Source organism: Sitophilus oryzae, unplaced genomic scaffold (assembly GCF_002938485.1).
Source record: "Sitophilus oryzae breed Bouriz unplaced genomic scaffold, Soryzae_2.0 scaffold_682_pilon_pilon, whole genome shotgun sequence".
NCBI lineage: Eukaryota > Metazoa > Arthropoda > Insecta > Coleoptera > Curculionidae > Sitophilus > Sitophilus oryzae.
In genome coordinates, this window is record NW_022147287.1 from 5,311,494 (window position 1) to 5,338,112 (window position 26,619).

A 26,619-nucleotide genomic window follows, 5' to 3' on the forward strand; every position below is an offset into this window, starting at 1 on the left:
ATAAAATTTTGTCTAGAAATAGTTATATTTCAAAAAACAGTCGGTATAGAATATATATGACTCTATAGTATTTTCGGAATGGGAAATCCACTAAGCTAAAAAATATATACTTAGTTTTGCATCAGTTGTCTGTTATTTCACTGTCAGAATGGAATACCTAGTAAACGAAATGTACAGGGTGATTCAAACTTGGAGCCTTGAGATAATAACAGAAAAATGTTAAACAAAAATGCAAATATTTTCTATAGAATACAGAAAATACTGGTTAAGAAATATTTATTGGTACATATCTCTCTTCAAAGTTTTTAAAAATGACAAATGTGACGTTATCAAAAACTGTTTTTTGTCTGAAACTATACAGTTTTAATATAAACATGTTTTAATTAAACACTTTCTATATAACAAGCATTTATATATCTCTATCTTGTTTTCTATTCTCTAAATTTCCTTGGGTGAATACCCAGGGCGGCAAATTTGAATCACCCTGTACTATGTCTATGAATAATTAGTTGGGTCTTAATTTAGAGAATGTTATCATTAAAAATAAACTTGGCAAGGATATTGGACAGGTTTGCTTTTTGATGATAATTCTACTATATATTTTCTGTTATAGTTGTGTGAAATAAATAATATTACTATGTATAAAAGCACTGTAAAATACCGAGAATATATATTGTATCTTGAAAACATTAAACTTTAGTTCTAGAGTATTTAAGCATAATATATTTAATGTATTTTCGCCAAATGTTTGGAATCGTATAGATTTATAATTCATGGCACGCTTAAAATACCGTATGATCTAGAAAAAACGGCGTCGTAGACGGCTGAGAAATGACAATCGATGATAATTTTGGCGAGATCTGCCGACACACTCCTTAAAAACCGTTGACGTTCTGATATTTTTGAGTTAAAAAAACGTGTACAATATAGATATACAGAAAAGTCCACAGACCTCGAGACAGGAAAATCAAGTCCATTTAGCGTGTGTCCAAATTTTGACAAGTTTTCAAAAATGACAGTTTTGTTTAGACTGGCGTTTAATTTCACCTGATCTCTCGGTGAATGATTTCTTTTTATGGGGGTACATAAAATCTAAAATTTACGGCCATGAAGAAATTCAAAACTTGGAGCAGTTAAGGCAGAAAATATGTAATGCCTTTGACACTGTCACCTCTGATATGTTATCCAATGTGAGCAGGGGATTTTATGATCGCTTTGGTTATTGTTTAATGCAAGAGGGAGGCATTTTTGAACAATTTTTGTAATTTTTTAAATTTCAGTATCCTGTTTTTTTACCGTTTACCCATTACCTACCTTGACGAACATGGGAAAACAAAGGTCCTTTTCAGGACCACAAATATTTTGATTGAGAAATTTGTTACTTATTTAATACGTTATTTTTTAATAAAAAAAAACAATAGTTGTTAATATAATATCAATTTAAAAGTGTTTTAGTAGTTTTAATACACACTATGATATAAAATTTATTATTATTATAATGTACATTATTAATACTATTATTCATTCGAAATGACATTAAGGCCCAATTACACCAATGATTTAAATTTTCCTTAAAGATAAGTAGAGCTTAGAATGAGCTGTATTTATATTTACTTAAATATTCACCTTAAATGAGGGAATTTGACTGATACAATTTTTGAATTTGAATTGTTTTTAATGATACTAACAATTTTAGTTCAATTTTTAATAAAATTTATTTAATATCAATAGAAATCCAAGAGATTTGAAACCTCTTTTAGCGATTTATAACATTCTCAAATGAATTACAGGTGCCCTTATTTTCTATGAAAACCACACAGCTTTTTTCATAGTCGCTGCAGTTGCTATAGCTATAAAAAAAATATTTTTTAAGGTGTGAAAATTGCGACACACGCTAAATGGACTTGATTTTTCCTATATCTCAAAGTCTGTGGACCTTTCTGTTATAATATACAATATAGATACAAGCAAAAAATAGTTTGTTTTCAGTGCAATTATATTTTATTTTTAATTTATTTCTGTGCGAGTCTAATAGTGGAATTGTTAAACTTAGTTTCTTGGCGATGACTATCAAAAATATTTATAAAATTTACAAAGAAATTATCGCAAATTAATCTGTCGTCCCGCGCGAAACTCTCCCGCGTACCTGACGCACCAAATTTCCGCGGAAAATTTACACGATTTTCACACGAGTTTTCTCAATGAGCTCAGGCAGTACGAATTTGCGCGCCTTAAGATAACTATCTGAAAAATGTCAACGATCACAGACGAGTTTTTCCGGTAGTACAAAGTCAAAAAATTAAAAAAAAAGTTTTTTTTTTGTGAGTGGAAAATTTAGAGAAAATTTAAGGAAAATGCAGCGGATACTCAGCGTGGAAACTAGTAGAAGAGCGGGTGGAAACTCTTCAGAGTTCGTTACAAAAAGGCTATGTTGTAGTTTTTTGTTGACGGTGGCATTTTTCGCAATTTTAGGAGGTAAGACATATTTTTACAGGAACGACATGTCCGACATTATCACTGGAATATTTCTCTAAAAAAGCATGTACGCCACTGATTTTTTTTCTGTTGTTAGCGAAATAGTGTAAGCAGTTTAATGCCGATTAAAAGTTGTCTCTTGATATTTTGTCGATTTCGGCCTCCTTGATGAGATAAACGCAATTTTACGCGTTAATTTGTCTTGATCCAATAAGTCTAATAGCAACCTTTAAAAAAAATTAAAATCATTAACTAAAAAAGTTTTAAATAAATACTCATTGATTCCTCATCAAAAAATATGAAGAAAAGTTCCTAAACATGGGTATAGATTTAGAGTTACAGGATGTTAAAATTTTTTAAAACTAGGTTTTTGGTAATTTTCTTAAATACCATTATTTTTTAATTTGAAATTGCCGTTGGTTGGACTAATAGTAATAATAACTAATAATAATAATATTTAATAATAAATTAGGTAAAATATATAAATTAATTTTATTTTTATTTTAATTTTATTAATTCAGATTAATAAAATTGCGTTTATCTCATCAAGGAGACCGAATTCAACAAAATATCAAGAGATAACTTTTAATTGACATTAAACGGTATACACAACTTTGATATCAAAAGAAAATAAGTCAGTGGCGCACATGTTTTTTTTTAAATATATTCCACTGATAACCCATATGCACGTCTCTGCTGAATTTATCGACACTTCTCTAGCATTAAAATATGTAGCACTTATAGTAATTTTTACCCTCAAAATTCCATTCGAATCATTAAAAGTTCTTGGAATAAAATTATAATAAATCGAAAGATTATTAAGATTTTAACACCCTGTAGCTACGAATTAAAGCAGAATCCGACCTATGTTGATATGAAAAATAAATCTTATTTTACGCCAAGAATCTCCACAAGACAGATGGCACATGTTTTTTTCGATAATAATTTTGACGAGGTCAAACTCTGGATGTCTTTTACTAAAAATTAACACACAAAACTAATCAATAATTAACACTAATTATAGAGAGATTGGAAAGGATAGAACGTTCCCAGACACAAATCCTCACAAAATTAAAAAAATATATAAAAATACAAGCTTAAGGCCAACTGACAGCAAAAGCCGTTAAAAAAATAAAGACACCATTTTTTTTGATCGTAAAGGTATGAGTTTGCGGAAAATATATATTATTTAAGAAACAGTTTATACCATAGGTTCATACTATACAAAATAGTCTATAAAAAATAATTCAGTATGTTTTTTTTTTCATTTTCCAGGTTTTCTACTTGGGAAATTTGTAGCTGACCGTTCCTTGGACCAGCTACGGCTCGAACTCAGCGACATTTCTCGCAAAATCACTCAGCTCAATGAAAACCTAGGTCAAACATTCCACCAAGGCCTCGATAACACATTCAGCGGAAATTATTCCTTTCTGCAATGCAATTTCACGCACATCGGCAACAACGCCTCCGGCTTGCTGCAACCTGGGATCTACCTGAACGATTTAAATGGATGCTTTAATAATGGATGACCATGATAGATGGAAGGAGCTGATGGTAAATTGATTTTTGGTGAAATTTTGGGCACAGGAACCAAAAAGATGTTGTTAGAGTGAAACGCGAATATTATTGACAAAAAAAAGTGTTTTTAGATTAATTTTATTAAGTACTTAATAGTTTTTTAATTGTCTGAATTGATAAATGCTGGATGTTTTTGTTATTAATTTATTGGTAATTGTGTAGAAAGTGCAAAAGTTATATTTCCACCAAGGTTTTTAAATCAACGATATTTTCATAATTTCTTCGGATTCTTTATATATCTATTACTGTACAGGGTGATTCAAAACTAATACATGACACCACAAAGTCAAGAAAAATTTAAAATTTTCAACAATTTTTTTCGCAAGAAACACTCAGGCCGTGTTTCTGGGGTCGAAATATACTACCAGTTAAAATATCTGCACTTATTTCTGAGACACACTGTATAGCTTCTTGTCCCATCTGCCAATCAGAGATTAAGTAAATAGGACGTCGAATGACGCCTAGGGTGTGTCAAAATATAAGAATTATGTTTTCTCTTTTTCTTAATTTAATACTTAAAAAACGTCCACCACTTTTAGGAGACACCCTGTAACGCTTAAATTATTAAAACCTTAATAGGTATGTACAGGGGGGATAAAAATATATTATTTTTTTGTTAGAATGGGCATAATCAAGAGGGTTACTGATACCAAGAACAGTAAACCTAAAATAGGTAAAAAAACGGACATAAATGACATAAATTAGGATTGATTGACGTACTGAATTGTTTTCGGTTACTTCCTGTTTCACCGGAAATAACTACAACTTTTGATTTTTAAATGGCACCCTCGGTATTTTTTTACTTTATTCGATAGAAAATGACACTCTGAATCGAATGACATACTATCATTTGTCATTATTATTTTGAGGGTCTCAAGGATTCAAAATATTTACAGGATGTGTCTTAGATAAGTGCCAATATTAATAAATTAATATAATTTATTAATATTCCGGATTTTTTCTGTATTTAAATCCCTTTTAGTGTCGTAACTATATATAGAGTAAAGCTGTAACCATAGTAATACCGTATGATCGAAAAAAAACGGCGTCCAGTTGGCTTGGAAATGAACATCAATGACATTCCACTCTGAGGACATTCCCCATTTAATTTTACATGTAAAATGACAACGATTTTCATTTCATAGCCATCGCTGACGCCGTTTTTTTTTCAATCGTATGGTGTGTCAGAAATTAAGAAATTATACGGTGGGAAAATTTGCGTTGGACGTGCAGTTCTAAAAAGTTTTCTAAAATATACACAGGAAATTTTAAAAGAAAATGCAGGATTTTCAACGACTTTTTTGTACAAAAAGCCTCATAGACGTGTTCCTAGGGTCGACATATACCACCCCTAAAAATATTTACACTTATTTAACAATCACCCTGTATAGGATTGTGTTTTATAACAATTTATTAAAAAAAATGTTGAAAATTTTAAATAAATACCCTGTATATTTCTTATTCATTCCATATGCCGCTTTTTTTAATTAATCACTCCTTTTATTGTGACTCCCCCTGATTTATAACACAGATAACATTAAAACAATTTATAATAAAAATAACCGTTTTTTTTTCATGGCATACACAATACTATAATTCGCCATTGGTCCAGTATTGTGTAACATAATATACCTGAATTGCTATTTACTATATAAGTATTATTGCCTAAACAATTAATTTGAATAGAAAAACATACTGATTGGAGAAAAAAATTGGCGTTGTCATTCACCATGTCCAGGCCAACTTATGTCTCTAACGAACGGGTTATGCGAACACTCTGTTTATAATATATCGTTATACCATGCTATATTCTATCAGCACAGCTATAAGAAGTATATGAGTAAAAAGGCATTTTTAGAAAACGCAGAATTTCTTCTTGACGAAATGGTGAATGCGCCTATTAAAAAATCTTTTAAAATTCTTGAAATTGACAGGCTTAAAAAATGTAAAAGTTAAACTGAGGTAACATAAATTCTGATAATAATATTAGTAATTAGCGGTATTAAGATAAGTAATTACGGTATGTATGCATGTATTTTTATATAATTTAATGTAGAATTTGATTGATATATTATGAACTATACCGGATTTTTTAAATGTGGTTCACTCCTATGACTTGTTTATCTGGCTCTTTAATTAAAAATTAGTCGTTACAGCCATGGCACTCTAGATTGAAATATTTTGAAATATATCAAATAAATATATTTCTATCAAATAGTCATACTCGCCAAGTTTAAAACAAGGACTTAAAATATGTACAGAATGTGTTTTAAATAAGTGCCAATATTAATAAATTAATATAATAAATTATAAAAAATGTTGAGATCCACCAGATTTTTTCTGTATTTAAATCTCTTATTTTAGTGTCTTAACTATAGAGATAGAGTAAAGATGTAGCCATGGTAATACCGGTTGATCGAAAAAAAAACGGCGTCCAGTTGGCTTGGAAATGAACATCAATGGCATTCCACTCTAAGGACAGTCCCCATTTAATTTTACATGTAAAATGACAGCGATTTTCATTTCATAGCCATCGCTGACGCCGTTTTTTTTTTCGATCGTATGGTATATCAGAAATTAAGAAATTATACCGTGGGAAAATTTGCGGTGGACGTGCAGTTCTAAAAAGTTTTCTAAAATATACAGGAAAATTTAAACGAAGACGCACGATTTTCAACAACTTTTTTGCGCAAAAAGTCTCATAGACGTGTTCCTGGGGTCGACATATACCACCCCTAAAAATATTTACACTTATTTAACGCTCACCCTGTATAGGACAGTATTTTCTAACAATTTATTCAAAAAAACTGTTGAAAATTTTAAAGAAATCCCCTGTATATTTCTTATTCATTCCATCATGCTTAGCATGACGCTTTTTTTTTTGACTCCCCCTGATTTATAGCACACATAACATTGTGTTTTAGCACAGAATTGAGAATTATTCTTTATACTGTGGTTTTACTATGTTATCTGTGACTGTAGTAATTTTTTTGAAAGTAATCATAAACAGTAGTCAATATAAAACTAATAAAAATTGGAGGTAACTAAGTTATTGAGTTTTTAGCGAAATACCAACTTTTTATATGAATATTTCTATTTCTCAAAATAATTTTTATCTTGTTGGTTATCTTAATGTTTTAAAGAATCTTTAAGAATCGCATAATATATTAAAAATTAATTTATTCAAATATTTGCTTTGTTAAAGGCTTTATTTAACTCTAAAATAAGAATATTTAGCAGCTTTTTTGACCAAACTTATAAATTAATGCTTTAATTTTACGTTCATAGATGGCGCACCTTAAATAATTACCCGCAAACAGATTCCTATATTTTATATCTTTAGCGCCACCTATGTTGCAATAGTGATACTAAAAAAATATTGCAGCCACATCTGTTTATTACTTTCTGAACTAACGCATAATCTAGTGCCCTCTATATATCAAAAGCTAAACTAATTCTGCGTTGGCGCCATCTATGGGAATTTCTGAGAACTTATTCTCTGTCTCTGTCTAAGTTTTCTCTCTCGCACTCGTTGCATAAGTTTATCCTTTTTTAGCGCTTTCTCTGTCTCTCTCACACTCATTAAAAAATTCTTGCCGGTCGTTTTGGGACATAAACAAAGTTGATATAAAAAAATTAACATTTATTTTTATAGAGGTAAATATCGCAGACAAAGGATAAATATATAGTTATGTAATACACAAGCACATCTACAGTACTTGAGAATATCGCAGTTGATGGAAAATGGGTATTTACACAATAATAAGAAAAAAATCATTCCTTTGAATTTGAATGTTTATCTCATGTAAGAGTTCACTTTCTCCTCATTTTTTTTCATAAAGTTGACTCAAAATTCAACACTCACGTAGTACACACTATAAAATATAAAACATAATACTATTCATTGCAATGTCGTAATTATGTCTTATAAAAGATTTGAACTGTAGAGGTACATAAGTTTAATATAAAGTCATTTAAAGGTTTAATACACATTTATTACAGCATATCTATATCTTTTATTGTTTTATAGGGATCATTCTAATACTTACAAAGGATTCTGGGCTATAATAAAATGCAATTTTCGTAGAACAGTATCTTTTAAGGACGAATGAAGTTACGTAGGAAGACTGTTGTAGTTTAATAGAACTTTATCGGGATCAGTCAATCATTGATTCAGTTTAAGGTAAGTAAAAGAATGTAAAACCATAGTTGAAGCAATTTGTTTTCAGTATAATCATCATTTATTTCAGTCGTAGTGAAGTTGTTAATTAAAATTAATTCTAGTATCTTGGCAGTATCATTTATTCAAGCTAATTACTGATTTACTATAATATTTTCTTACTTTATTGACTACCTTTATGTAATTGCTCGAATGCTGTAATTATAAATATATATAATGACCTTTCTTTAATATTTATTTTTAAATTTGTTTATGTCTATGACGATCTTAATACTTATTAATATTTTTTTAATTTCACAGGATAGATATAAAATTGGAGTCATTTTCTATGGACACAAGGAAGAGGGCAAAATGCTACATAATATCTTTACAAAATTAACTGAAATCATCCCGGAATTATTTGTATTTGCAAATCGAATGATGGACCATCAAACAGGTAAAGATTTCTTACTTTTATTACAATATAAATAAACAGTTGCTTTGTGTAAATGTGGAAAAAATGCATCATAAATCTATGATAATATTTTAGTGATAAAAATAACATATATTTAGTATTGCATAATTGCATTACTTGTAAATTTGTATTTGAAAGCACACTTAAATACAAATACATTCAATTTGCTTTACATATAACGTGTATTGTTGGTTGCATATACATTCAGGAGTTTAAAAAAAAGTATTTCCAGAAAGTATAATTTATTAAATATTTCTTTAAATTTTTATGATTTAATCTATTTCTTTAAAAGTTAGATATCCAACCCAAGCCAACTGTGTATTATATGTATATCTATTTTATTACATAAAAACAACATGAATTATTTAAGTTAAATATCTTAACTTACAGACCAGAGCAACTACCTATTTCATAGTATGGTGAAGAGTAATATAAGGAAAATTATTAAATGTTATTTATCCTTCCCTCCATTTTCCATATTAAAAAAAACTCTTATGTTATTATTTAGATACTATAGTATCTTTATTTGTAGGACTCCATAATTATTAAGGGTTGTCTAATGAAATGGTTAATGGAATAAGAAACAGTCAAAGGACAATGATTGGCTAATTGTTTATTCAAACAGCAGAAGATATAGTGCAAACATTGTTGAACAAGTAACTACAGGTAAATATTCTGTAAATATTACTGCAAAAAACAGTGAAATAAAAATAACCGTTTTTTCATGGCATATACAATACTACCGTATGATCGAATAAAAACGGCGTCAGCGATGGCTTTGAAATGAAGATCGCTGTCATTTTATATGTAAAATTATATGGGAAATATCAGCGATTGTCATTTCCCATCCAACTGGACGCCGTTTTTTTTCGATCATACGGTATAATTCGCTATTGGTCTAATATTGTGTAGCATAATATACCTGAATCGTTATTTACTAAGTATTATTGCCTAAACTATGAATTTGAATAGAAAAACATACTGATTGAAGAAAAAAATTGGCGTTGTCATTCACCATGTCCAGGCCAACTTTTGTCTCTAACGGACGAGTTATGCCAACACTCTGTTTACTATATTCTATCTTACTATATTACTACGTACCATGCTATATTCAGCACAGCTATAAGTATATAAGTATAAAAAGCATTTTCAGAAAACGCAGAAATTCTTCTTGACGAAATGGTGAATGCGCCTATTAAAAAATCTTTTAAAATTCTTGAAATTAAAAGGCTTAAAAAATGTAAAAGTAAAACTGAGGTAACTCTTCTTTTATCCTCTTCTTAACTCTTCTTTTTGTAACTCTTCTTTTGAGGTAATAAATTCTGATAATAATATTAGTAATTAGTGGTATTAAGATAAGTAATTTCGGTATGTATGTATGTATTTTTATATAATTTAATGTAGAATTTGATTGATATAATATGACCTATACCGGATGTTTTTTGTGGTTCACTCTTATGACTTGTTTATCTGGCTCTTTAATTAAAAGTTAGTCGTTACAGCCATGGCACTCTAGATTGAAATTTAAATTACTATTTTTTAAGAGAAAATGTCAAAAGCTTAATTTTATTTGGAATGTAATTTTCTATCAAATAAATATATTTCTATCATATTGTTATACTCACCAAGTTTAAAACAAGACCTTAAAATAATATATGTACAGAACGTGTCTTAAATAAGTGCCAATATTAATAAATTAATATAATAAATTATAAAAAGTATTGAGAGCCACCAGATTTTTTCTGTATTTAAATCCCTTATTTTAGTGTCGTAACTATAGAGTATAGCTGTAACTATGGTAATACCGTATGATCGAAAAAAAAACGGCGTTCAGTTGGCTTGGAAATGAACATCAATGGCATTCCACTCTGAGGACACTCCCCATTTAATTTTACATGTGAAATGACAGCGATTTTTATTTCATAGCCATCGCTGACGCCGTTTTTTTCCATCGTATGTTATATCAGAAATTAAGAAATTATACCGTGGGAAAATTTGCGGTGGACGTGCAGTTCCAAAAAGTTTTCTAAAATATACAGGAAAATTTAAAAGAAAATGCACGATTTTCAACAACTTTTATGCGCAGAAAGTCTCATAGACGTGTTCCTGGCGTCGACATATACCACCCCTAAAAATATTTACCCTTATTTAACACTCACCCCGTATAGGACTGTGTTTTATAACAATTTATTAAAAAAAATGTTGAAAATTTTAAAGAAATACCCTGTATATTTCTTATTCATTCCATCATGCTTAGTATGACGCTTTTTTTTTAATTAATCACTTCTTTTATTGTGACTCCCCCCGATTTATAGCACACATAACATTGTGTTTTGAGAATTATTCTTTATACTGTGGTTTTACTATGTTATCTGTGATTGTAGTAATTTTTTTGAAACTAATCATAAACAGTAGTCAATATAAAACTAAAAAAAATTGGAGGTAATTAAGTTATTGAGTTTTTAGCGAAATACCAACTTTTTATATGAATATTTCTATTTCTCAAAGCATATTAAATGCCATATACTTTAGAGTTGTTCATTATTGCACACTATTTAAATTAATTTTTATCTTGTTGGTTCTAATTAATGTTTTAAAGAATCTTTAAGAATCGCAGAATGTATTAAAAATTAATTTATTCAAATATTTACTTTACTTAAAACTCTAAAATAAGAATATTTAGCAGCTTTTTCACCCAACCTTTTAAATTAATGCTTTAATTTTACGTTCATAGATGGCGCACTTTAAATACTTGCCGGCAAACAGATTCCTATATTTTATATCTCGAGCGCCACCTATGTTGTAATAGTGGTACTAAAAATTATTGTAGCGACATCTGTTTATTACTTTCTCAACTAACGCATTTTCTGGCGCCCTCTATATATCAAAAGCTAAACTAATTCTGCGTTGGCGCCATCTATGTGAATTTCTTAGAACATATTCTCCGTCTCTGTCTTTTTTAGCGCTCTCTCTTCTCTATCACACTCATTAAAAATTCTTACCTGTCGTTTTGGGACATAAACAAAGTTGATATAACAAAAATTAACATTTATTTTTATAGAGGTAAAAAATGTTAATATGATGTTAATACATAGGCAGACAAAGGATAAATAGGATCTGGTACCTTTTAGGTACATCAAAACTTTAAAATTTTCTATACAGAATTGAGAAGAGGAACACTTATAATGACATTTTCTAACAAAAAGTTTTTAAAGTGATTTTAATCCTCCATAATTCCCAGTCTTTTAGAATAGCATGACAAATACAGACATTCAAAAATCAAAACAAAATTTTTATTGATGTGAAAAAAAAGTTTCAAAAACAAGACTAAAAAAATAAATTCTAGTAGATCTTTTCCTGGCTAATGTATCTGAAAATTATAATAACTATATGTGTTTACCTTTCCTAAAATTAAACAACGAGAACAAGACATTAGCAAATGCGTAGTTTAAAAAAAATGGGAATGACAAAGAACTTTATGTAATACTATATATCAAAAACATATTATGCACGAGAACCCATAATTTTAATAAAGGATTTTTCAGTTTAATTAAATTTCAAATTTGCAAATTGTGGCGTCAAAAGTTGAACAGATACATCCGGTAAGAGCTGTCAACGTTGAGTCAAGTTAAAGACTTTTGAAGTTATTTTTTTACAATTTTTTTATATAATTTGTCTCATATTTCTTACTATTTAACTATATAGAATTAGTTTCTTATAAAACTAAAGGATATTTATTGAATAAAAACACTTGTTTCTTAATAATTTATTAAAATATTAAAGAAATGCATGATTTCATAGTTTATCTAATTATGTGCGTACCAGATAATTTCAATATAAAATAAGTTTTGTATGATATTTTATATATATATACTGGAGGGAATAAATACAAATAAAAACAAATCTTTTAAATAATTTAAGAAGCATTTCTACTGAAATTTTAATAAAAACCATCCATGTTTATTAAAAAAAAGCTAAAATCGAGGCATCCAAGAGCAAAAAATACTCGATCGTGATTGGTCAGTTTCGGTCACGTAGAGATTTTGAATTTTATTCTCGTTCGATGTTGTCGGATTGTTAAAAAATGCCGAAAATCTTTTTCTCTGTATGATTTTTGTGAAATTATATTAGTTTAAATTGATCACTGGCACGATAGTAAGGGCCATTTCTATATATTTTTAATAAAACAAGTACTAGTAATGTTGTTTTGTAGAAATTTCTTTTATTTCTTCTTGTAACTACGTACTAACATTATAGTCTTTATTCTTGGTTTCGATGTATCTATAGCATTAAAAATGTATTTAAACAGCTTCATTTTATGTTTATTTCATGATTTTTGTGTGTTTATGTTTATAATTACTTATTTGTTTCTTATTATTTATGACAATAAATGTTTTACCTTACGTAAAAAAACGATATCAGTGGAACGTATTGAGTAAATAATAACTTTTGAAAACAAAATTAAGCTTAATTTAGAAGAATTTTCCTATAAACAATTTTATTAGTAATAAATAAATTAATTTTATGAGCAGCTTAAATTTTACGAATGACTTCAATCTGGCAACGCCGGTCCTCCTTTTGTCGTTTGCAATCGAAGGATCCGCACGTCCTCTCGTCGGTTGCATGGATTTTTTAATTTTCTCACGAAAAAGTGCGTTTAGTGTACACAATTTATGCGTAATCTGTTACTAGTGCCCTGCTTAGCCTCCTGAAAAAGTGAGTACCCATAATTTTATGTATTTTTTGGGATATTTTAGTTTAAAATTTTTGGATTTCGCAATATCCATCATGGCTGCCTTCTTCTCAATGTTCCCCATTAAGTTATTAATTTTTAAGAATATTGTTTAAATAATATACGTAGATTAATAAATAAGTATGTAAAACTATGTATTTTCGATACTTTGTATACTGCGTGTTGCATAAGGGTAAAATAGTACTACGTTTTTGGTAAATTACGTAATGTATCTTTGATTTTTTGTTTAATTTTTTCGGTCAAGGAATGTTTAAATAAAATGGCCGCCTGTTGAATTCGATGTCTTGATTTTTTCTAAATTGCTATTTTTAATTTAAATTTCTTTTTATAGGACATACTTGGAGTTTTCTTTATTTTTAAAAATATAATATGGGGCGCATTTTAATAATATTTTGAATGAGTATATAGGTTTTTTGTATTTACGTTTTAAATAGGTAGGTTCATTAGGAATTTTATTACGTATTTTTTTTATTTAAGAATCCTACATATATTAGGTTTCAGCATTTTCTATTTTAAAATATATTTCTTTTTTAAAGCGCGTTATGTAATATTACATGTTAAAAAATAGTATTAATGTTGACAAATGATTTTTGCTAATTCAGTATTAGTTGTAAATTTGCATTGAAGAAATAAATCAATTGTTATTGAATTTTTATAAAAATTAAAATATTTCAAAAACAGTCAGTATGATTTTGAGGTAAATTTTGATCGAACGTTTTTGTGTCCTCATAGTAGAAACTAAAAATGTAATAATATATATAGGATATCTCATTGTTAAAAAAAATATAACTTTAATATTTTTTATTTATTTGAAACACTGTAGGTTTAACTTTTAGCTCTAAATAATATGTTACAACTCTAAAAACACCTTGTGTATTTTTATTTTTTTATGTGTTACATCATGGAAATTCTTTGAATTTTGACTATATTCATTAAATTTATATTCTTTTTTTCTATGTCATATAACATCTTTATATTTTTGACATTTTTGGTATAATAATGAAGGAAAAATCTTATAAAATATTGCTGAGGAGCATCTCTTTTTTCATTTAAAATAAATATACCTATTTATATATTGTCGTAATATTTTTATAGGTGTTCGATAATATTTTTATAGGTATTCCAATATTTTTTCTTTTTTTAGGCGCGTTATATTAATACTACAACACCACACACTCCTTCCCCACTCACACGAGCATTGCTAGCTCTCTGTGTTGGTTAATAAAATTTCCTAATTCAACATTAGTGAATTTCGTTAGCTGATGCGGCTGGTTAACAGTGTTTTTGTCGGTGTGGATCCCCGGCTTAAGATGACTCCAGAGCGCGGCGCGGCCTTCCCCAAGAGAGGAGACTTCTTGGGTCACCCCTAACCCTGATGTTCGGGCATCGATGACCTGTGTAGCATGCAGAGGTACCCAAGGGAGTCACCACCCTCTGGTTTACGAGCTAGGTGTTCTAATGCTAGAGGCTTCGGCCGGATACAACCTGGCACCCAAGCTCCGAGACTTCTTCGTGCACGTATTCCGTGACCCTCGAAGAGGCAGGGGGCGGGATATCGGACACATTGAAGATGATGAGGGGGGTCCGCCTGTAGGGGGTCCCGGTGGATGTCTGTCCGACGGGTGACGAGGGTGACCCCAGACGAGGCGGCTTAATTGGGATGGGAACTGACTGGTGAGGCTTAATCGTCGACCAAAGGGTCGAATCTGCATAAGGAAGGCAACCAGCACACACTCGCAGGCGGGTCGTGCAAACATTTTTTTTGTTTTTTCTCTTGGACTGCCCCACGTCGAATTTTGAAGGCAGAAAATGTCGGGAGGAGGCGAGCATAACCAGGCCTAACTTAAACCTGTTAAAAGTAAGTCTATTTTTTTATATTACATTAAATTGTAAACTTTTACTGTACTCTCTACCAAATAACTTTTTTCTTTCTTTTTATATAAGTGTTGTATATTTTAGTTTTTTTGTTACAACATACATGAGCTTCAATTTAAAGTAGAATAACTTGTATAGTAATTAGAGCAACTTATTTAAAACTTATAGTAGATATAAGTTTAAATTCTAATTTAACTTGTAATTACTTATATAACTAATTTATTTTTTATCTTATTAGGACAACTCGGGTTCGCAGCGCGATTTTAAAAAACCAGATTGAAGAAGTCAGAAATTCTATCTACATGCTGCATATGATCAGTCCCAAAAAAATTCGGATTGTTCCAGACACCGTCGAATACCTGGAAAACGTGTTTATTGTCAACTCTACAGGATCGACCGAAATCCATGGAGTTGGGGGCATTCGATGTGCCCCATAGCAGTGAGACGCCACTGTTTTTTTCGCCGTATAATTATTATGGTGGGACTGAAAATGAACTTAAGCAAGATGCGATGGTGAGTTCTCATATTTTTACATTGTTTTTTTTTTGTTGTCTATAGCTTGTTTTTTGTTTCTTCTAGCATATGTATTTGTTAGAAATATTCTAATATTATTTTTTTCTCTTACAGGTGATACGGTATGGCTTGGAGAACTTCAAAAGTCGGTTCGCGTCGTGGTTCCAAAGCAGTAACTTTAGGTTCTCTACATTTACAGAATGTCCCATTAAGTACTCATTTCTTAATTTGCAATTTTTACATTCATTTTTACTTTTTTTCTTGCTCTATACAAGGCTTTAATAGTTTTACAAAGCTTTAATAGTTTTTTAAAGTTTTTTAGCAATAATAAATGGGTAATAAAAAAATAACTCCAAAGAGACAAAATTAGGTAGCATATTGTTTTTCTGTTATATTTGGAAATAATTATTTTTCGTCTTATTTTAAAATTGACAATATTATTTAATTTTTTTAATAGTGATTTTTAATTAAACGTAAATTAGTAAATAATGTAATTTTACATTATAATGAGAATTAAAGTATTAGTAATTTATTTTTGTTACTAAAATTAAATTCAGTTTGTTCCTGCATAAATCTTTTTAGTACTAAACTGCTTTGGAATGAATTTTTTGGGGGGACAACAGCAGGATTAGGGCCATCTTCTAGATGCCATCAGGTAATTTTATATAACTTTATATTTATCATTTTCTTTTACTAAAAAAGTGTTTTTTAGGTAGGTGCGCTAGCGTAGTCGTTTGTTGTATATCCCTTTTCCCCCTTTTTTAAAAATGTTTGTAAGACGCCTGAAATTTGTATAAGATAGTTATATAAGTAGTAGAATAAGAATTGGTGAGGCTTGGAAAATAGAAGAGGACAGAGGAGATGGAAGAGGATTCCTGTGAAATAGAAGGAAAGGAGATAGGAGATGTTTGAGGAGAGGAGGAGGATTTTGTTCGCAGTAATGTATATTTTTTGAATGAAATTTGGAGCAACTGTATTTAGGTATTTTTTTTCTTTTAGTTACAAAAAATAAATACTTATCACAACATTTATTTTTTTATAGATGTTATTGATATTTTGGACATCAAGTCATCAAGTTTCATTTATTTGTGTATTATACAAGCCTATCTATTGGTGGAAATGTAAAATGGCAGCTGGTATAACACCTTGTATGAATTATTAGGAACTCCAAAGAACTTTTGACATAATTTAAACTGGGAAGAAGCTCATAAAAAACTAGTTTAGGCTGCAGTAGTACCAGGACCATAAATTGGCTTCCACAACACAGATCTCTTTCAAAAATGGTAAGTTTTAACAAATCATATTCTTTTTTTAGGTTTTTGGAATGCTTGAAAATTATGACAAATATTCATTATCTACAAGTTTAATATTTTGAATTTATATACATATATTTTAATAGGTATTGTTATCGATTGCTTGCTTGTCCGCTAATTTAAACTCACGATAAAATACTTAACGAATTTATTTTCTCACTATTTACACACATAATTAACTATTTAATAATCCTTCACCATTTTGTCAACATTTGCTATTCAAAAACTAACCTTATTTTAGATAGCGGCTGCTTCTCGAACGTTTGAAAATTATCTTTATCGTTTTTTTTTATTTAAATTAATCTAATTTGATACTACAATTTTTCCTATTTATTTTAATTTTTAGATATCTGTTCGAGTGATGTACTGGGCGTTAACAGTTGTTGTTACAAATCTGCAAATAAGTTACTACTGTGCATACGTTTGAGGAATGTCAAGAAATGTTTTGAATGAAACGATAGTGAAAAACTTGTCCACAAATGTCAATTTCAAGATACAATCAATAGTACTAAGATTGATTGGCCTCCATTACCATTAAGCTATAAAAATGGTAAGTTATTTTTATTTTTTTATTATTTAAGGCTACAATTTTTGTATTTCACTACAAAATTGTAGGCTTCAAATTCAAAGTAAAATAAGTTTGAGATTGAAAATATATTAATATATTTTTTTCAATCTTTGTAGTTATTTACAAATTTGTATCAGACAATTTTAATTTTATTTAGTATGTTTTCTTTTTGTAAAAATCTATGAATATTTGACAATATTTTAAAGAGTTACTATTGCGTTTATTTTTTTAATATCTACCTAACATATTAAAAAAAACATATTTTTTTATTCCAAAATGTGTGAAGAAACAGACTATAAAAATTTACTTATTTATTTTTTGTATTTTTAGTCAGCAATATAAATTGGTATTAATGGACGTTTTGATAGCTGTTTAAAGTCCAAGTTCCAGTTTTAATGGATAATCTTTAATGGACACAGAAAAATGCCATTTACTGGATTGACTTCAACACATGTTGCCTTTTAATAATGGTAAGTTATGCCTCTCAACTTATTCTTATAAAATTTAAAAATCTTATAAAAATATTAAATTTTCCATCGTATTCAAGCTCTTTTGGCTCAATATTAACAGGCTCTATTTCTGTTTTCTTTTGTGAACTAAAACAATAATAAAAAAGACTTAAAAGCGGGACAAAATAAAACACAGACACTGTATTACTGGTTGCATATCAGCGATCTTGGAAAAAATGCATAGTTTTTAAATCTTTTTTTAATAATTATTCAAGTTTCCACTAACATACACGCAATAAAATGACAAACCGAGTAAATATAAGTTGATTTTTTTTATTTTGATATTTTTAGTAAAGTAGATACCTTATTTATATTTTTTTCGATCATTAAAACCGCAAATATATTAATTATAATTATTTTTTATTAGAAAAAATTAACTAATTTTAAGTCTATCTAAGATCTTTATTGTTTATTGTTTGTTTAATATGACTTATTTAAATTGATATAAAAAATAGCTATTATTTATATTTTTACATAGTTTTGAATATTAATATATTTTTTTATGTTTAAAAAAAATTGATATAAAAAATATTTAATATATTTTTTTCAATTTTAGGTATACAACGGTACAATTGTTGTTAGAAGTTAACAAGTAGTACTAGTTGCAGATAATATATTATGGTGGACATCAAAAAGCTTTAAATGGAATGAAACTTGCAGGAAAAATAAAGGAAAACCATTTTAGACTGTATACGTAATAGTTGTTAGAGTGGATGCAGTCCTTCATCAATGGTAAGCTATTTATCTCTTTTTTTTATTAAATTTCTTTGACAAGGTTGAAAATTATGATAAATTTAGTATGAACAAACTGACGTCATATTTTTTTTTATTATTTTATTTTTTTTATCTTTTAATTTTTTTTGTACTTTTAGTGAGCTGAACAAATTGATGGTAATGGACATTTTGACAGCTGCTGTCACAACTCAACGAACATGTTGCAGCGTTGAAGGAAAATTTTTCATTGGATACAGAAAAATGTCAGTTGTTTCAGGATGTAAAGTTAATAGAACCAGGGTCGGGCTCGACATCTGTTGCCTTTTAATAATGGTAAGTTATTTTGATCATTTTATATACAGAGATTTTCATACAACTGGTTCATTAAAAGTTTTTTACTGTATATATTTTTCAAAGTCTATAACTAGTTTAATTTGGACTAAATTTCAATGTAAAACACTTTTAATGAGCTAGTTATGTGAAATACCCTGTATATATTTTTATGAAATGGCATTGATAAGCTTGAAAATTCTGTAAAATAATTAAATTTTGCGGAATATTCGTACTCTGCAGTTTGTACAGTGTTGGCATTTTATTTTGTCCCAAATTTTAACAGGTAGTTTTAACTTTTTTTTTATTTGGGAAGCTAGAATTTTCATTGAAAAAAAAAAGAAATTAGAAGGTTTTAACTCAAGTTTTTATGTGTTTTTTTTTCGTATATTATTTTTATCTATTTTTTTAAATTTACAGGGTATCTTATTTACAAAATATATACATTTTCTACCAATAACTTAAGTGGGTGTCAAATGGCAGTGTATCATATTTATAACAATAAAATGGGGGATATTAAAACTTGACAAGAAACCCTATAATTTGTTTTTTTAATGAATGTTCCAGCTCAAGAAATAGAAAAAAAATTAAATGGACAATGCTAAGATTGTATTACTGGTTGCATAGTTTTTTTTTAAGTTACCACCAAACCAAATATTAGTTTTACTTTTATATATATATATATCTGGTAAATTAGATATTTAATTTTTTGAGCATTAATAAGTCATAATAATGTATTACTGTCATATCAAGAAAATTTACAATTTTTATATTATTTCTGAAGTTATCAATAAAAGTCTTTCTTTTAATTTTATATAACTCTTTATAACTTACTCAAATTAATATAAAAAAATGTGTATTATTTATTTGTTATTTTACATAGTTCCAAATATTAAGATAATTTATGTTATTGTCTGTTTTCTGATAGCTTCAAAAATTTACTACAATAAAAAATTACCTAATATATTTTTTATTTAGGTATACGAAAAGACAATTGCTATTAGAAATTAATAAGTCGTACTAGCTGCAAGTAATATTTATGGTGGTCATATAAGAGATTTAAATGGAATGAAACTTGTGCAGAAGAAATCAAGAAAAACCATTTTGAACTGCTGTTACTTAATAGCTGTTATAGCGGGTCCAGTTCTTCATCAATGGTAAGTTATTTATTTATCTTATAAAATTTCATTGAGCAGCTTGAAAATTTCTAAAATTTTTTAATATTCAAGCTCTTTTGTTCAAATATTAGAACAGCCAATAACAGTTAAAAATAAGCAGGACAAAATAAAATGCTCATGCTGAATTACTTGTTGTATATTGTTAGGGATTCCGTGAGTCCGCTAATTTAAAGTCACGATAAAATACTTAAGGGATTTATTTTCTCACAATTTTTATACTGATTACAACACACAATTAACTATTTAAAAAAAATCCTTCGCCAAATTGTCAACATTTCTAAACTGTTTGGTTTAAAATTACAAAACTCGTCACACACACCTTGACGATATATTAAAGTTCCCACTACTAGAATAAACGCCATAAATATATATTTTAATAAATATAATTTTGATTAATTTTTTGTTTTGTTTTTTATTAATCTTGTTTTCAAAAATCTCAAAAATTAGTACAGTAAAAATTTACTTAATATTTTTTTGGAATTTTAGGCATATGCTGGGACAATTGCTGTTAAAAATCCACAAGCTGTACTATCTACAAATATTATGGTTGACATCAAAAAGCTTTAAATGGAATGAAACTTGTGCAGAAGAAATCGAGGAAACCCATTTTGAACTGCTGTTACTTAATCGCTGTTAGAGCGGATCCAGTTCTTCATCAATGGTAAGTTATTTATCTATCTTATAAAATTTCATTGGACAGCTTGAAAATTTTTTAAATTTTCTAATATTCGAGCACTTTTTCTCCAATATTAGAATAGCCAACGACTATTAAAAATAGGCAGGATAAAATAAAATACTGATACTGTATTACTGGTTGCATATTTTTACGGATTCCGTGGGTCCGCTAATTTAAAGTCAGGATAAAATACTTAACGGATTTATTTTCTCACAATTTATACTGATTACAACACACAATTAACTATTTAAAAAAAATCCTTCGCCAAATTGTCAACATTTCAAAACTGTATGGTTTAAAATTGCAGAACTCGTCACACACACCTTGACGATATATTAAAGTTCCCACTACTAGAATAAACGCCATAAATATATATTTTAATAAATATAATTTTGATTAATTTCTGTTTTGTTTTTTATTAATCTTGTTTTCAAAAATCTTCAAAAATTAGTACAGTAAAAATTTACTTAATATTTTTTTGGAATTTTAGGTATATGCTGGGACAATTGCTGTTAAAAATCCACAAGCTGTACTATCTGCAATTATTATGATGGACATCAAAAAACTTTTGGAATGAAACTTGCAGGAAAAGACTCAGAAAGACCATTTAGGACTGTACTTAATAGCTGTTGAAAAGTGGTCGCAGTCCTTTATCAAGGGTAAGATTTTTATCTCTTTTTTCTTACTAAATTTCATCGACAAGCTTGAAAATTATGATAAGGTTTCATAATGTTCAAGCTGCACAGGTTTCTGAGATAAACGTCTATACCTATATGTCATTTATTAAAAATTGATATAAAAACTTGTCAAAAATAATATTTAAATGAAAAAAAAAAGGAAAAAGGTTTCAAACATACCGATTATTATTCAAAGGTGAAAACCTTAATTTAAAAAAATATGAATTTTTTCATTCTTTAATTTTTTATAAATTTTTATACCAATTTTTTATAAATGATATATTCTGGTCTACCTGGCAGAAATAATTGTCATCAATTGTTATTTCAAAGGCCACTATAATGCTGTTTTTTTTTCTCATAGGGTATATACAATTTATTAATTGAAAAAACATAGTTATTGCATTAATAAAAATATATTTATTTTAATTTTCGCATAAATCGTTTTATTCTTTTTTTAATATTATTTTTATTTTATTTTTTAGATATCTCTGCATTTTCTTAACAATGGATATCCAACAGTTGCTCCTACTCCTCACTTTCCTCTTTCACTCAACATAAAGCAGACTCAATACTCCTCAATGCCTCACCAAGGTTCGTTAGCTTCATTAATAGTGTTATTGTTTCAATAAATTTGTTTATTGGTTTTTATCTTCTTACTATATAATTACATCAGGCGTCATTTTAATGTTAATTTTTTGTAAAATTTTGATAATCTGGATAGAAACCTTTATTTTTATTAAGCTTTTGCAATATAAAACACTAGTTAAGAGCAATACACTTTATTTTATGAATAGGACCATTATCTCTGTTGATATTGTCTTTATATTTATGCTGCGTGTTGCCTCTAGTTTGAGGGATGTTTGATTAATTTTAAATCATTCAAATCAATGCAATAATCTTTATGGAGGATATGTTGAGCAACATAATACTAATCTGTTATAATTTTTCATTTCAAGCTTTTTTTCAATCTCACCTATCTTATATTTTACTTCCATTAGTTCAATCATTAAATTGTTATTAAATAAAACTATATTGTATTCTGGATTTCGTCAAAGGTATTTTTAAAAGATTTAAAAAACAATCTTTATAGGGTTGTATCATTTCCAATTTATTTTATCTTGTATTATTTATATTTTCCTAAGCTTCTCTAAGTTTATTCCAGATTATCAAAATTATAATTTTTATACTTGCGCAGCTGCGTCACTATAGCCCTATGAACACAAGTATTATTTTGGTTTTAAAGTTTATATTTTTTAATATTTGATTTATTGTATTAACGCAAAACTAAATTTTATAGAATTTAACTAACTATATCTTCAACCGGATGATAATTTAATGGTCATTTAATATTTTTTCATAAACATTAAATGTGATTATTGAATACCAATGTTAAGCCAGTAGAAATGATTTATTAGTGTTTATTTTTTTGAAATATTTTTTTTATTAAATCAATTTTGGATACTTGTGTTCATATAGTTTTTTTTTGCTTTTGAGAATTATTTTTGGTACCCTATCAGATGTTTTTAATTATATGATTTTAAAACATTTATGTTTATATCTATTTTGTACTTAAATTTTAGTGATAAAGTTTGTTTCTTTAACACAGAGAGCAATGCACTTCATGCATTGTTTTCTTTTTTATGTGCAGAATTCTCTTTATATACAGTATGTCCTCAGAACGTCTTTACAAGAGCAAAAGCTTTTTTTTTATTAACATTTTCATAAAAATACATTTCTTATAAAAATATTTTTCTTTTTAATATGTATTTTCATTTTAATTTATTTAACGAATATATTGTGTAAGCACTGTGCGTAGATATACTGTGCGATTCAAGTATATTTATACTAAAATTGTTTTTTTTTAAATGCAATAAAAGTAATCCAATCAAAATTGCATAAATTAATTATTTTAGAAGAGTTCAATTGAAAATAAATACATGAATTTTAATCTTAAGTATTACTGGTTGCCTAATCGATTCTTATGTAATGTTGTGTAATGTTATTTCCAGTAGTAATTTTTTCTCTCAATTTTAGTATTTAAAATGTCTCTATCTAGTCATATTTATTTAACATATCTATTAGACCTCTACGACCCATCGTCTCTGAAAAATACAAACTGCTGTTTGCTATGCGTTAATAAAATCGTTACACTTGCGTTTAAGATAATTAATTACTGCTATATAATTTTTTTATGAAATGTGAAACAAACTTTATCTCCTAAAATTTATGAATTTTACATATGAAAATGGACTGCTAGGGTATATAATATATTTATTGTAGGATCAATTGAAATATTATAAGCCATGATATAAAAATTAACACTTGTATATACATATTTGTTAAATATATAATTTTAAGATAGAACACATTTTTACACAAAAATAATAATTCTAGTTTTATATGTGGCATATCGTTTTTCAGTTGGTCCTTCAACATTTAAAATCTTTTTGCATAAATTTCATTCCACTTAAATGTTCCAAAAAGATATATTTTAATACCAGTCTTGTATGTTATTTGGTGTATTAGAATTTTATAAATACTGTTAATAATAATGATCTATTATAGCTTACCTTTGCTATCTGTAATACGAAATATTTCTAAATATTTTTTGTTGAAAATGAATATTACTTTATAACATTTATTAAGCAAAATAAATTTGAAGATCCCTATTATTATCAAAGAGATATCATTAAAGTATTTCAATACAATATCTTTTTTTCAAACGTCACAAAACTCTTAATTTTTGCGACATGACAACAAAGATTGACATATAAAAAAGTAATTTTTACGCTTGTGCGCTTAAGCACAAAAGTGCAAAAATTATTATCAAACTGACAAATTTAACAAGCGTAACCATAGTTTCTCGATATATAATTACTTACAACATATTACTTTTAAATATTTTTGTATTTTTGCAACGTTTGAAATTGTTTAAAACATTTGTGACGTTTGAAAAAAGAACATGTTCTATTCGGAGTAAAAATGACTTTTAGTGTCTCGCCTGTACTGTCGAACGTACAGTCTCGCCGCAAAAAGTATCATTTTTACTCCTAATAAAACAATATACCGTATGATCGAAAAAAAAACGGCGTCCAGTTGGCTTGGAAATGAATATCAATTACATTTCCCATATAATTTTATATATAAAATTACAGCGATCTTCATTTCATAGCCATCGCCGACGCCATTTTTATTCGATAATATTGTACTATTTCTGTACAAATGTTATTATCTGTTTTCTATATAATATTATTGTAATCTATTGCTGTATTTTTGTTATAAAATTGCTTTGTATACATCTATATTTTGTAAGCATTTTAGAGGTTCCGAGCACTACGTTTACAGTCATTTCTTTTTTCATTTTAAATATTTTTTTGTCGTGTCTAATAATTAATCAGCTAATTAAGAATATTTTTTTAGTAGGTAAAAAAGAATAATTTATATTACCACAGAGTGGCCCAATGTTCCAAAAATAATCATGTTAGGTCTTCACTTTGAAATTTTCACTGAATTTTTTTTATAAAACATACGGGTTACAGTAGTAGTAGATCATATTTTAAAGTCAGTTCGTAGAAATACACAGGGTGTTTTTAATATATTTTTGCTTTATATTGGTAGTATTTAAATGCAATGTTATTCAAATTTTAATTCTATTGTTATTTTAGATTTTTCCTGTACATTTTTAAAGCTTTCACAAATTTATAAAGTCGTATTTTTTTTAATTGAAAATCTACATATATAAAATGCTAATGTTTATCTGTGTCGTCTCTACTGAAGTAACGACTTGCTCTAGAAAGTTGCTTTTTTTACTAAAAGATAGCTAATTGGCTCTTCTAAAAACTGTCGTCGCCGGATTTTTTGTTTTTCATTTAATTATAAAAAGATAATAATTTTTTTTTTCTGACGTCGTGGCGGATGCGCCAGTATTCAACTAGTATTTTATATAACAAGATCAAAACAAATTATACTAAAATACTTTATATGTTGGTAACTAAATATAATATAATGTCTTTCTCTGCTATTTAAATAAAACACTCTTAATTTTATAATAATATACTTTATAAATAACAAAATTGTGGCATTGTTAATATTTAGAAATTAAATATATCCAGATATTTGAAAATAGAATATATTAAAAAAATTATGCTTAAATTATTACTACTTCAAATTACTAGATTACATTAAATAACATTCTTATGAGTTGATACTGTTGTTTTGTATGCATCTGGCAAGCTTTTTCTGGAATAATTTATTTAATTAGCACTTATCAATTATCTGAACTAATTTTAAGGCTGTAAACTGTAGTTTTGGAATCTTTAAATATTTAGTCAGTGATGGGATTAAGATTTGTAACTGTGTAATGATTAATCCACCACTGTACTCCAATAGAAAATTGCGTAAATTAATTATATAAAGCTCATTTTACATAGAAAAATCATCTGAAAATAGTTATCTCAATTTCTTTAAATTTTAGTATAACTGGTTGCCTAATCGATTCTTACTCATTCAAACACCTTAAAAGTTAAAATTTGTAGAATAATTAATATATTTGTTGATTGCTTTCTAAGTAAGTATTGTTTTCAAATTTCAATTAAATAAAAACCGTTTAAATTACTACAGGGTGGCTCAAATAAACTAGGTGTTCTATTTGGGATTTTCACTTCAATCTTTTTATTACAAAACATGCCGGTAATATTAGAGCACCATATTAAAGCCATTTAAAATTTCAGTTAACTAGAAGTTTACCATGTTATTTAATATGTTATTTATTTATTTATTTATTAACTGTTCACTTCAATTTTTTTTGTATAATTTTAATGCATGCG

General features: G+C 27.8%; 1 protein-coding gene and 5 long non-coding RNA genes across 7 annotated transcripts; 5 read left to right on the plus strand and 1 right to left on the minus strand.

The window, feature by feature from the left end:
- The first annotated feature begins 2,223 nt into the window (after positions 1–2,223).
- LOC115887998 lies at positions 2,224–5,333 on the plus strand. Its single transcript, XM_030907577.1, has 2 exons — positions 2,224–2,475; positions 3,751–5,333. The coding sequence occupies exons 1-2, from the start codon at positions 2,355–2,357 to the stop codon at positions 4,002–4,004; spliced, it is 375 nt and encodes a 124-aa protein (XP_030763437.1). The 5' UTR covers positions 2,224–2,354; the 3' UTR covers positions 4,005–5,333.
- A 2,298-nt stretch (positions 5,334–7,631) lies between these two features.
- Positions 7,632–9,493, plus strand: LOC115888012. Of its 2 annotated transcripts, none has more exons than XR_004051189.1 (4): positions 7,632–7,710; positions 8,084–8,236; positions 8,534–8,669; positions 9,220–9,493. It is a non-coding gene; the product is annotated as an uncharacterized LOC115888012 (long non-coding RNA). The 2 variants fall into 2 exon arrangements; XR_004051190.1 differs by lacking the exon at positions 7,632–7,710 and adding an exon at positions 7,725–7,858.
- Positions 9,494–13,189: 3,696 nt separating this feature from the next.
- On the plus strand, positions 13,190–16,181 carry LOC115888006. The gene is made up of 4 exons (XR_004051184.1): positions 13,190–13,403; positions 14,585–15,298; positions 15,554–15,828; positions 15,943–16,181. It is a non-coding gene; the product is annotated as an uncharacterized LOC115888006 (long non-coding RNA).
- A 118-nt stretch (positions 16,182–16,299) lies between these two features.
- LOC115888003 lies at positions 16,300–21,684 on the plus strand. The gene is made up of 10 exons (XR_004051180.1): positions 16,300–16,483; positions 16,541–16,809; positions 16,871–17,111; positions 17,488–17,691; positions 18,040–18,179; positions 18,775–18,950; positions 19,091–19,265; positions 20,241–20,419; positions 20,927–21,101; positions 21,607–21,684. It is a non-coding gene; the product is annotated as an uncharacterized LOC115888003 (long non-coding RNA).
- A 1-nt stretch (position 21,685) lies between these two features.
- Positions 21,686–22,423, plus strand: LOC115888013. Its single transcript, XR_004051191.1, has 2 exons — positions 21,686–21,775; positions 22,276–22,423. It is a non-coding gene; the product is annotated as an uncharacterized LOC115888013 (long non-coding RNA).
- LOC115888016 lies at positions 22,307–25,566 on the minus strand. The gene is made up of 2 exons (XR_004051194.1): positions 24,364–25,566; positions 22,307–22,449 (listed from the first exon to the last, which is right to left on the minus strand). It is a non-coding gene; the product is annotated as an uncharacterized LOC115888016 (long non-coding RNA).
- Positions 25,567–26,619: the final 1,053 nt, after the last annotated feature.

Excerpts from the sequence above, each read along its gene's own strand:
- LOC115887998 (XM_030907577.1), top strand. The coding sequence starts at position 2,355 with ATGCAGCGGATACTCAGCGTGGAAACTAGTAGAAGAGCGGGTGGAAAC. Across the intron at positions 2,476-3,750 it reads ATTTTTCGCAATTTTAGGAG|GTTTTCTACTTGGGAAATTT; the intron begins GTAAGACATATT and ends TTCATTTTCCAG.